Source organism: Silurus meridionalis, chromosome 26 (assembly GCF_014805685.1).
Source record: "Silurus meridionalis isolate SWU-2019-XX chromosome 26, ASM1480568v1, whole genome shotgun sequence".
Taxonomy (NCBI): Eukaryota; Metazoa; Chordata; class Actinopteri; order Siluriformes; family Siluridae; genus Silurus; species Silurus meridionalis.
Genome location: NC_060909.1, coordinates 16,210,996 through 16,223,107, shown reverse-complemented (window position 1 = coordinate 16,223,107; position 12,112 = coordinate 16,210,996). Strand labels below are relative to the sequence as shown.

At 41.2% G+C, this 12,112-nt stretch overlaps 1 protein-coding gene across 1 annotated transcript; it reads left to right on the top strand.

Annotated features, from left to right (window-relative positions):
• Positions 1 to 9,800: 9,800 nt before the first annotated feature.
• nr0b1 (nuclear receptor subfamily 0, group B, member 1) lies at positions 9,801 to 11,215 on the top strand. The gene is made up of 2 exons (XM_046840015.1): positions 9,801 to 10,497; positions 10,730 to 11,215. The coding sequence occupies exons 1-2, from the start codon at positions 9,864 to 9,866 to the stop codon at positions 10,969 to 10,971; spliced, it is 876 nt and encodes a 291-aa protein (XP_046695971.1). The 5' UTR covers positions 9,801 to 9,863; the 3' UTR covers positions 10,972 to 11,215.
• Positions 11,216 to 12,112: the final 897 nt, after the last annotated feature.

The following is a 12,112-nucleotide window of genomic DNA, read 5'->3' as shown; positions in this document are numbered from 1 at the left end:
ATGGCATTCACCTTAAATAGCTTAAAGTACCTGCTAATTGCAAGCTGGAGTCACTAAGGCCTTCTAGAAGGCATCCGATAACATTGCCATTTTCATGTCCTCTGATTGGCTGGTCAGAGAGCGCACCAGTCAGAGCTCGCAACCCGAATCTGTAGCAAACTGCATAAGCTAAAATATATATTTGTGTGAATTTAATAGCAGGAGAAGAAATTGATTTGGTTGCAGATACTCTTACAAACAGTTCGAAACAGTTATGAAACTTTTTCATAAACCACTTTTACTCACTTTTATCACCAGCTATTTTGACAATAATGGCTGTATGTTGAGTTATTTTTGAAAGGGCAACATATATATCCAAATTGTATTTCTATAAAAATGAAAAGATACTAAATACTAAAATGGTTGCTGAAATGTGAGCACTTTTGTTGGATAATATATGGTTTACATGGGTTCGAGTGGAGGATCTTGAGTGGCCTCAACCCTATTTAACACCTTCGAGATGAATTGTGGCTGAGTCGGCAGAAACCTCTACAGCCACTCTCCAAAATGAAGTGAAGTTGTACACTAACAGTAAATGTGGACTGATCGTGGAATGGAATGTTCTTAATGCTTTGGCAGAATCTCTATGGCAAACTGCCATGCCATAGAGATCATTTCGAAAAAGGGGAATGCAATAATACGGAACAGCATTGAAAATAGCCGTAGCACCAGCAAAACCTGCATAAGAGCAGATTAGCCAAAGAAAATTATATATGGTGGTCTAACCTTCAGCGGAAACTAAAAGTTAACCCAATGTTTGTTGTTTACATTTTTAAAGTGTATTTTAAAGTGTATTAAAACTTATTTTTCCCTCTACAATACTACAAGGATTTAACTGTTTAATTTTGAGAATTCAGGTTCTTCTGGTGAACCATATCAAGTGAATGCAAAATTGTATTATAGCGCCTCTAAAGACCTGTACAATTAAGTGCCCCCAACTTCATGGTAACAGTTTGGAAAAGACCCACATATAGCAGGAAGTATAGAGTATATACCTACTACAAGCTGGTGTGTTTCAATATCCCCAAATTGTAACCCACCACCTAATGCTACGCTTGGTGGTTCTTAGACCTAGACCTATTCCGGATTGTTGAACACTTCAAGATGGTGGAAAAGAAGTATTTGGAGGCCAAGCTGAAATCTGTTTAAAGGGACATTATGGAGTGCTTTATAGAGTGCATCGCTGACTAATGACCACTTACCTGCTCACTGATTGTTGATGGACCGCAGATGGCTATTCCATATTTGTTCAAGTTCTTATTTATAGATTTGATAATGCCTTTCGTTTAAAATGTACTGTTACCTGGTATTTTAAAATTGTTCAAATGGCTAATAAAGATATATACACTTGACCGCCAACATACTTCCTATAACATATCACTAAATGCCACAATATTTACAGCCTGCGACTAAGAAATATTGGCTGTAATTCCTACTAAAGGAGACGTTTACAGGGTCACATATATTACTTGCTATTATATATTCGAAATTCAGAAACTAGAGATCAGCGGTTAAAAAAAGATGTGTCCATACTTGAATTTCAGTCCCTGTGTGAGCTAAAACATGACATACCGTATTCTATTTAAATGTTTATTGAAGCCATGAGCCGACTGAAAACGACAGCTTGCAAAAGATGACACACTGAACTCTTGAAGAGGCCTGTGTGAATGCACATTTGAATGGCTTGTAATACATAAAAAGGCTTTCTCACAATGTGTCAGAACCCAGATAGCTCTAAACATTTCAATGATCCCGATCAGCACTGATCATTGTTGAGTTGGCTAGTAGGAATCCAAGTACGAATATCAAGCTGAAATTACGGTGGCCAAGAAGTGCAAAAACACATTAACAAATCCGAAAACAAAATATCAAATGCAAAAACAAAATATCAAATGCAAAAACAAAAGATCAAATGCAAAAACAAAATAACAAATCCGAAAACAAAAGATCAAATGCAAAAACAAAACAAATGCAAAAACAAAATATCAAATGCAAAACAAAATAACAAATCCGATAACAAAATAACAAATGCAAAAACAAATCCGATAACAAAATAACAAATGCAAAAGATCAAATGCAAAGACTAAATAACAAATGCAAAACAAAATAAATCCGAAAACAAAAGATCAAATGCAAAACAAAATAACAAATCCAAAACAAAAGATCAAAAGCAAAACAAAACAAATGCAAAAACAAAACCAATGCAAAAACAAAAAAACAAATCCGATAACAAAATAACAAATGCAAAAACAAAATAAATCCGAAAACAAAATATCAAATGCACAAACAAAAATCTGAAAACAAAATAACAAATGCAAAAACAAAATAACAAATCCGCAAACTCGTTAACAAATCTGAAAAACAACGACAAATTAAACAATCCGGAAAAGGGAGGTATAGTTTGTGAATGGAACACTTACCTATCATTGGACGAGACACCTGTCATTCATGATATACAGGAAGTATGAAATATTATAACTTTGTTTCTTGTACATGTGTAAAGTTCTCTGTTTACTTTAAACTTTTTTATTTCGATTAGTGCACCTTTAAATATAAGAAAATAACAGAAGTAAACAGAAGCAGGGAGAAACTGGAATTAATTCAAAGCTACTTTGAGGAAGGACATTCATATGCAGTGATGTTGGAGATGCTGCAGTATATCATCACATAAAGATCAGTTTGTACACTTTTACACGTACGTTTCAACTTTCTCCTGCAGCAGACTGTTACTTCAGACGCTTTATGGTCTGATATCCATAACTGGATTCACCCAAAGGTTCCCCATCTAAGAAATGTCACTATGAAGAACATTATCTTTGGACTTGTAATGAACAACAACAAAGATGACTTTTTTGTCAATAATATCATTCTGATGAGAAACTTTTATATACACAAATCAAAATGATTGGAAGTGAAACAAATGTTTTTTTTTTTTTTGTCCTTCATAGAAAAATATGATTTACCGAATAAACCATTCGGTAATGTTTATTTTTATCCTTTTTTGAAATTTTATTTTATTTTTATTAAAAATTTTATTTATTTATCTGTTTTTTGCCCGCTTTCCCCTAAATATATGTGTATCAATCTGTATTTTCATGCACCTGTTCTGTGTATTGTAATGTAAATTGTACTTGTTATTGCCACGTTGTTTGTATACTGTATGGCTAATTGGTTAATAAAAATAAATAAATAAATAAATAAATAAATAAAAGACTGTTGTACTTTCTGTATATCTTGAATGACAGATGTCTTGTCCAATGATCGGTAAGTGTTCCATTCAAAAACTATTCCTACGTTTTCCGGTTTGTCTGAATTGTCGTTTTCGGATTTGTTATGCACATTATGCACACATTTCACCCTTGACTAAACTCTGTTCTTACATTACCTACATCCCAACTTTATATCTATTACATCTACCTCATATGTATTGCACCTTAACTCAATGTCTAATGTCTTTTGTATACTGTGTATATGGAAGAATAACAATAAAGCTTGAGTTGAGTTGAGTGGAGTTGAGTTAAGTTGAGTTAAGTTGATGCAAAGCATCCCTATACCATAGTGCTCTCAGGGAGGGGAGCAGTGTTGTTGTCGGAAAAGTTACTCTTTCATTGGACTGGCCCAGTCTTGAATAGTTTCAGCTATACGAGCTGTGGCTAAGCCCCACCCTTTTGAAGTTATGTTTGGCCTCAAGGTAGTTGCTCTTTAGCCTAATAACCTTTTTACTGTGTCACTGACTTTTGGTGCACAGGCTTCCCAAACAGTGTGCCACATGGTTTACACATGATGCGAATGCATCCAAAAAAATACTGTTGGCAAGCCGCAGTATTACACTGCCTACAGCATATTAGATGTATTACAGTTTTTCTCAGTTGCTTTGGAGCGCTTCTCAGATAACTGAAATTCTCAAAACTCCTTGTTCAACCTCCACGTCATGTAGTCACTTGTGCACATCATAAAAGCATTTTCTCTTTGCTTTGTTCAAATTGCGAATCCTTTTGTACATTTATTTAATTGACTGTGTACGATTATCTGCTGTTTCCTACATAATAAGTTGTTTATGTCATGTTGATAAAAATATATTATAATGGTTTCACCTGAATTGTTTTAACCCCCCAAAACACCAGTTCATTGCATAAGTAATTGAATATAAAATGGGAAAAAAACTCGTCAAAATATGTCAAGCTTTAATTTCTATTTAACATTTTTTTGGGTAAAGTTTCTTGAATGTCACTTATGAAGGCGAGTGAACGGCATCAAGATCAACCAATGATCAACTAGTTCTCTAAAATAGGTAAAAGGTGAATCTCCGGTGTGTATACAGACAAAACAAAACACGGAATTACAATTTCTGCAAATGGATGAACAACCAGGAAAATGAGCGAACACTATTACAGTACAGTAAAAGTGTGAATTATTGCAATCAATATAAACGTCTCTTGGTTACGTATGTAACCCTAATTCCCTAAGGAAATGAGACGCTGATTTAAAACGCTTTGGGAACACGCCAGAGTGTTCACTCTATGAAATAATGTGTGCAAATCAGTCAAAGATTGGATGCTGGCCATCACCGGCGGGGTGACGTCACGACCATCAAGGAACTAGGGTTACACACGTAACCTAGAGACGTTCCCTTTCAGGAACTCGAGCTGCATCGAAACGCTTTGGAAACGAGTGTCCAATCACGCCAGACTGACCAGTCCCTGACTAGTGTGTATAAGCACAGCTAGGTGGAAAGGACAGAGGGGCCAGGAGTGGCACTGCGGTCCAGGTTATACAACCGGACGAAGGTAAGCGAGGTGGACCAGCCAGCAGCATTGCAAATGTCTTGGAGGGGTAGTCAGAGGACCAAGGTGGAGACCGAGGAGGATGCTTGCTGGAGCTGGCCAAGCCCTGAAGCACATTCAATGGCAGGCTTAACAGACCAGGGTCCTGAGGGAACCTGGGCAGGGTGGGCACTGGATACTGTGGTGCAACGTGCCCCCTCACAGCCGGATCCCCAGAACCTCCTAATCTATCTTATTGAAGATGACAGTTCTCAGATCTGTCACTTCACAGGGCTAAAAAGCAAAGTGCCATGCAAGATCCCGGACAGAGGGGTGCGAGTCATGATGCTCCGTTTCTGTACCTCTCGATGTGAGGTGGTGGGTTGAAGTTGGGGCTTCTAACTAGGGGGTTTACGCAGGGGTTTCATGGGTAATGTTGGGGTCCTTAGGGAGGAGGTGACTTTCGCAACCCATCACTCCATACCCGTGTTCTTTCCGACCATGACGCTTGAATTATTATCATTTTTCTGACGAACAATTGACAGACAATTCAACACATACGCACAGAGTGCTTCGTGAACAAACAGAAGCTGGCGCCGGCTTTACTCCATGTGAGTTTTATACTTCCTGGTCATGACGTCACCCCGCCAGTGACGGCCAGCGTCCAATTTTTGACTGATTAAGCATTTTGCACACAGCTCGAGTTGCTGAAAGGGAACCAAATATGCAATACAATGAAAATCTGATTTCATTTCAAAAGCTGAAATTCATAGATGTCATACAGATGAAATTCAGCCTTTTGCATTTTCAATCGTTGTAATCAAAACAATAGTTTACATCAGGAAATCCTGAAAATGTGCACTGTCATACTGACAACATGACTAAACAATCTGACGAACTTGTTTGTGGACATTGACAAAAGACTTGTCATTCTGAAGGGAATGAGATGTTTATTGACACAAATACTAACTTTTGACAGATGAACTAAGGATTTTAAATAAAGTACAGGCTTTTGCAAGAAATCTATTGTACTGTGCTGTTTGTACAAAGTATTTTTTTAAATGCACTTACTGGTTTGCAAATATTAAGGATAATAAGAGGAATGCTCCAAAGCAACTGAGAAAAACAGTATTATTACAATAGTAAATAATATCTTCCCCAGAAGCCAATCAGACTGCTCCTGGAGCTACAGTATATTTAAAGTGGCTTATTGTACTGATACAACATAAAAATAAATCTCTGCTTATTATAATGGGACAGTGTTTGCCTCTCTCCAGCTCCAGAGTTACCCTTGACCTTTTGGTGGCTACACTAATGTAGACCTCCTTTCTTTACCCAATCAGTGACTTTTGGCAGCTGTTATATTGGCACACCATTAGAGCCATGGTTGTAAATAAACACAAACACACTGAACCACTGAATGTGGAGTATCTCATTAAAATGGGTCAAATGCCAAAAATGTAGGAAATACAGGACAACAAGTGAAAAGTCAGTTCTTAAAGTTGGTATTTTGGTCAGCAGGCAAGTTTCCCATTTATTTCCTATTCATTATCACACAAATAAGGATGGGTTCCCATTTTGAGTCTGGTTCCTCTGAGGTTTCTTTCTCATAACATCTAAGGGAGTTTTTCATCACCACAGTCACCATGGCTGCTCATCAGGGATAAATACACATCGTTACTGTCAAATTCTGTAAAGCTGCCATGATGTTGTAATTGATGCAGTATGTGGTCTGGCATTGTCATGTTGGAAAATGCAAGGTCTTCCCTGAAAGAGACGACGTCTGGATGGGAGAATATGTTGTTCTAGAACTTGGATATACCTTTCAGTATTAATGGTGCCTTTCCAGATGTGTAAGCTGCCCATGCCACACGCACTCATGCAACCCTATACCATCAGAGATGCAGGCTTCTGAACTGAGTGCTGATAACAACTTGGGTTGTCCTTATCATCTTTAGTCCGGATGACATGGCGTCCCAGTTTTCCAAAAAGAAATTCAAATTTTGAGTCGTCTGACCACAGAACAGTTTTCCAGTTTTGAGATAGAGCATTTCCTTACTATGATCACTGTACCGCTGTCCGTACTGTATGTTGTTTCACACTTTTCCTGACAGCTAGCACACACACAGGCACACACACTCGCGCGCACGAAAGAGAGTGAGACAAATGAATTTCCTCTCCCAAAGCTCTGTGAGTTACAGACAGAAAGGCAGAAGCCCTTGAAAGGAGGACTTTTCAATTTGTAAGTCTCTCAGCCACAAGGTCGCCTCAGTTTATAAAAGTAAAGTCATAGAAGCAAGCAAGAAGAAAATCTAACTAGTTACTATAGTAACAGCCAGGACTCATAACACAACAGGGAACCAGAGGAATTTGCTTGCAAGAAAATTCTGGGAAATTCTGTGTTTTGTTTTAACTCCTTTTATTATGTGTAGGAAACCAAATGCCATGTGTGTGTGTGTGTGTGTGTGTGTGTTTTTTTAAAGATCTTCAAGGTTGTTGCTGTTAATTTTGGCCAATTTCTTATTCTCATGAGGTCATGACAACCTGGCTGGATACTTCTGGCATGTCTGAGTGTTTCATAGCAAGGGAAAAGCTGAGAGAAACGCTTCCTTACTAATGACAAACGTTCAATCTTGTGAACAAAATAAACCACATTGAAGTCTAATCACTGCTTTATACAATGTGCCTGATTTCTTATAATCCATATTATACAGCACAGTAATCTGTTATTAGGTAAAATGAGTTATGGGCCTTCTAGTATACTTCCCTGCTATTCCTGAGAAGCAATTACATCTGTCCACCAGTGGTCACCCGTGCATTTCACTAGGCCTTCATTGATGTCCTGCCTCAATCAATCCACCTCTTATTACTATCATTATGACATCACGGCTTTAGAATCCATCAGTATTACACAGAAACTCAGTATAATGGAGCACTGGATCACGGGAATCTCATGCAGTAGGAATGGATGCCATTACTAAAGCAGGAAACCCAATGAACACAATTCAACGGGTTTCCTTTCACTGCAGCCACAACCCGCAAAACGTCATCTCTAGCAGAAGCATCGATATCAACCTCTGCGTTTCTTGAAAAGTCCATCTTCTAAATGTCCTTAAAAGTGTATCAGCGACCAGTTTCTTCTCCTCTTTTAGAAGAAGAAAAAAAAAAACAGCTATTAAATCCACACAAGCATATTTAAGATTGTGGCCAGTGTGGGTGCAGGTTTTCATTCCAACCAATCAATGGTCACACCTGATAGTCATTAAAAATAAAGATCATTTGATTTGAACAGGTAGAATTTGGTGTGGACTTGCTTGGTTGGAATAAAAACCTGCACCCACACTGGCCCTTTCTGGAAAAGATTGGAGACCCCTGATCCAAACAAAGGGCGTAAAAAATGCTGACACGATTGGACACCTGCTAGAGGTCCCTAGTGACTCCAGCTGGCAATCTGATTGGTTAAAGCAAGAGACTTAGACACTGGCAACACATGACTTGAGGGCTGGAATCTAGTTGGATAGAAACTCCAACGTATACGGACACACCTTGAGTATACTTGTTCACAAGCTTTCCCAATGTTGACAGAAGCAGTCCAATGTTGACAGAACCGACCACATATACATTAGTCGTTACACATCTGGACGATCCTCCAACACAGGAGTTTGTCTAAAATGATGGGACATTACAATACCAACACTCTGCGAGATACCTGTGTGTGTGTGAGACTGCTCTAAGGTCAAACTGCAATTGAAGTGAAATTGCATAGGGATCATGGAGAGGACATCGTGTCCCCTGGTCTTCAAGGTTGGCTCTCCAAGTCACCGAAGTGAACATGACCCAGAAAAGAATGCACGCGGTTTTACCGATTGCCGCCGAGAGCCGTAATCAAAGGCAAAATTCTAATTTCCCAGAGATGCTCGACTGTCAGACTTGGAGACCTTGAACAGAAGCTCAGTTGGATACAAAACACTGTGTTTGTGTGTGTGTGAGTGAGTGTGTGTGTGGAGGGGAGGGGATATGGAACACTATGAAGACTGTTTACTTGACATTGGCCTTGATATAAATGGTAAAAAAAGGGGGAGGGGGGGAGTGTGTGTGTGTGTGTGTGTGTGTGAGGGGGGGGGTCTCTTTCAAATAAATCAATTGTGCAAGTTCACATTTATCCCACAATATTCTAATGCTCTGTGACTGCTTTCATGCCCTACATGCAGACTCGTCCTTCAGGCCTTTCAGAACCGAGAAGCTTTGCCTTGATATGAATTTGTCTGTCTCCCATGCATTGGCACAATACGTTTGACCCTGGGCTTCGAAAGTTTCTCCGATAACGTGCCGTCTTTCGCTTTGTTGCCGTCGTTGTTCTCTTACGATGTGCCAAAATCATAACTAACCGTGAAACAAGTACACGCAATCGAAACAACACCGGACGTGAGAGAAACGATTACGGGATTGATGACGCCGATGACGAGGCTTTCTAGAGATTTTGCTCGTTGAAAATTGCTCGATCAGTATCGAGGTTTTGGGACGAGAGCATGAGCAAAAGCAAGAGACACCCAGCAAGCCTGTGTGTGTGTGTGTGTGTGTGTGTGTTTATTATTATTAATATTATTACATCACAAAATATCACATGAACCCATGCATGACATTTAGTTTTTTTCAGTCTGGTCTAAATCTACTGTATGAGCCATTACAATGACATAAGTGTCATTTTTGATGTGAGGAAAAGTGTCTCCACAAGTGTGTACTTCTTTCCCAGTGTGAAGTGTCTGGAATGCAAATGCATTATAGCAGCCACACACACACACACACACACACACGCAAAAAGTATACAATATATATGCAGAAATATTGGAACACAAATGCATGACATATTCTCTAAAGGAACGATAAAAAAAGTCGAACAAAAACTAAGCCTTGATGATGGTGGAGTCCTGCCCCCAGTGTTTATGGGATCAGCTCCTCCGCGCGTGCGTCAGAGTGGGTGGTGTCGCCGGTGAGCGCCGTTTAAAAACTCTTTAACTGGTGCGCGCGCGGCGGAGAGTAGAGCGCGCGCACACGGCGGCGATGCACGGAAGCGAGCCGAAGAGGAGGCACGTGTCGCAGCCCGGACGCGCAACGGCGCACCATTCGGCGGAAGGCTGCGAGTGCGGCGGCGAGCGGCGCCACCCGAGCATCCTCTACAGCCTGCTGAGGCGCGAGGGCGCGCCGCGCGCGGCCGAGCGAGTACCGCGCGGTGCGCGGCTAGCCTGCGCGTGCGGTGCGGCGCGGCCGGTGGCGCTGCGAGCGCCGCGCGCCACGTGCGCCGCGGCTTCGGCCGTGCTCGCCAAGACGCTGCGCTTCGTCAAGAGCGTGCCGTGCTTCGGCGAGCTGCCCGCGGGCGACCAGCGCGCGCTCGTGCGCGGAGGCTGGGCGCCTCTGCTCGTGCTCGGGATGGCGCAGGACGGCCTGAACTTCGAGACGCGCGAGAGCACCGAGCCCAGCATGCTGCAGCGACTCCTCACCGGCGCGCACGAGAGTCCTGACGGCCCGCGCCATCACCATCACAGCGGCGGACCAGGAGGAGGAGAAGAGGGAGGAGGAGGAGGAGTAGCGCTGGCTGAAGCCCAGGGCATTAAAGCGTTCCTAAGTAAATGCTGGGACCTCGACATCAGCACCAAAGAGTACGCCTACCTGAAAGGAGCCGTTCTGTTTAACCCAGGTGAGCAAAAGTTCAACATCACGAACATCTGGAAGAATGTGAACTATAACATCTGGAAAAAATTAATCTTTTCTAGTAATAATTACACAATTTTTGATCAGTCTAAACTTTTTCCTCCTTTTGTTTGGTACATTCCAATATAGCAATAAAGTGTAAAGTAGAGATTGTGTACTAATTGTGTACCTGTGTGTGTGTGTGTGTGTGTGTGTGTGTGTGTGTGTTGCTTTCCCAGACATTGCCGGACTGCAGTGTCAGCACTACATCCAGGCTCTGCAGAGTGAAGCACACCAGGCTCTTAATGAACATGTCAAGCTGATTCACAGAGGAGACACCACGAGGTTCGCCAAACTCTTCATCGCCCTCTCGATGCTCCGATCCATCAACTCCAACGTCGTGGCAGGGCTCTTCTTCAGGCCCCTCATCGGCGCGGTAAACATGGAAGAACTTCTTCTCGAGATGTTTTACGGGAAGTAGAAAGCCGGCACCGCCTGGGCCGGACCCTGACACTTTCGGATTCAGGAGGGACAGTGAGCACAGACAGTGGCTTTCCATGGCTTTCCCATATACACACACACACACACACACACATTTTTACACATGCTATTTTTGTACAATATTTTCCTGGACTGTATTTTCTTTATTGCCTCCTGAGTTGAACTCGTTGCTGAATTCAAAATCTGACTCGATCCTCTTTCGCAGGGGTTTGTGGGAGGGTGGGTGGGGGTTGGGGGGGATAGCTTTATATTGTTTATTTTCTCTTCTTTTAAATGATAAGCTTTTCTGTGTCGTTTTGTACAGCCGTATTATAAAGCAGGCTATTTATTTGACACCTATTTAAACTGGAGAAGCTGTCCTGTTTGTTTTTTTTTTTCTTTTTATACATTCACCACAATGGACAATACACCCCATGCTGCGTATATTCCAACACCTTTGGATTTTTGGTTTCTTCGCTTAAAGAAAGAAAAAGCAAATTGAGAAAAAAGAAAGAAAATTGAAAAAAATTGGATCGTAAATGTGTCTTACCAGAAGAGGGCAATGTGAACCTACAAACCTGGAGCTCAAAACCACAATGCTGGAACCATCACTTTGAGGGCAGAGTACATCTTTTGAGTTTTGAGGCGAAAAATGAAAAAATAAAAACAACCCGCGGGGGGGGGCAAATGCATATCAGCTTTAACAAACTTTCATTTGACCAAAACAGAGTGCTCGAACACAGGCGCCGGAATGTAAAACACCGTTGTGTCCTTGTGACACGATTGGACACGCTTGGGCGATTTGGGACAGGACACCATATGTTCCGCTCTCTGAAAGCATTAGTCATAGCAGTGTAAAGTAAAAAGTCCAGGAGGACGGCAGAGCGCTTGAGGCGACCTGGCACCTTGAAAATTATATTTATATATTTTTTTAAATAGCAATAGCATAAAATATCAGCTTATAGGCATGTGCGTCATTGTGTGCACCATAATGATCGATCGCGCTCGATTCAAAAACAAAAAAAACAACCTACCGTAATATGTCCTACAGCCTCAAAGCTTCAGGTTCAATCCTGCAGAATCTCTTTCACAAAGGGTTTCATCGGTGTTCTTCAGGTTTCCGCTCCGCTCCCAGGTGTAAA

What these genes read in the sequence shown, in the direction of transcription:
- nr0b1 (XM_046840015.1), top strand. Translation starts at nt 9,864, where the DNA reads ATGCACGGAAGCGAGCCGAAGAGGAGGCACGTGTCGCAGCCCGGACGC. An exon ending in AGCCGTTCTGTTTAACCCAG is followed by an intron (nt 10,498 to 10,729) that starts GTGAGCAAAAGT and finishes TTGCTTTCCCAG; the next exon opens with ACATTGCCGGACTGCAGTGT.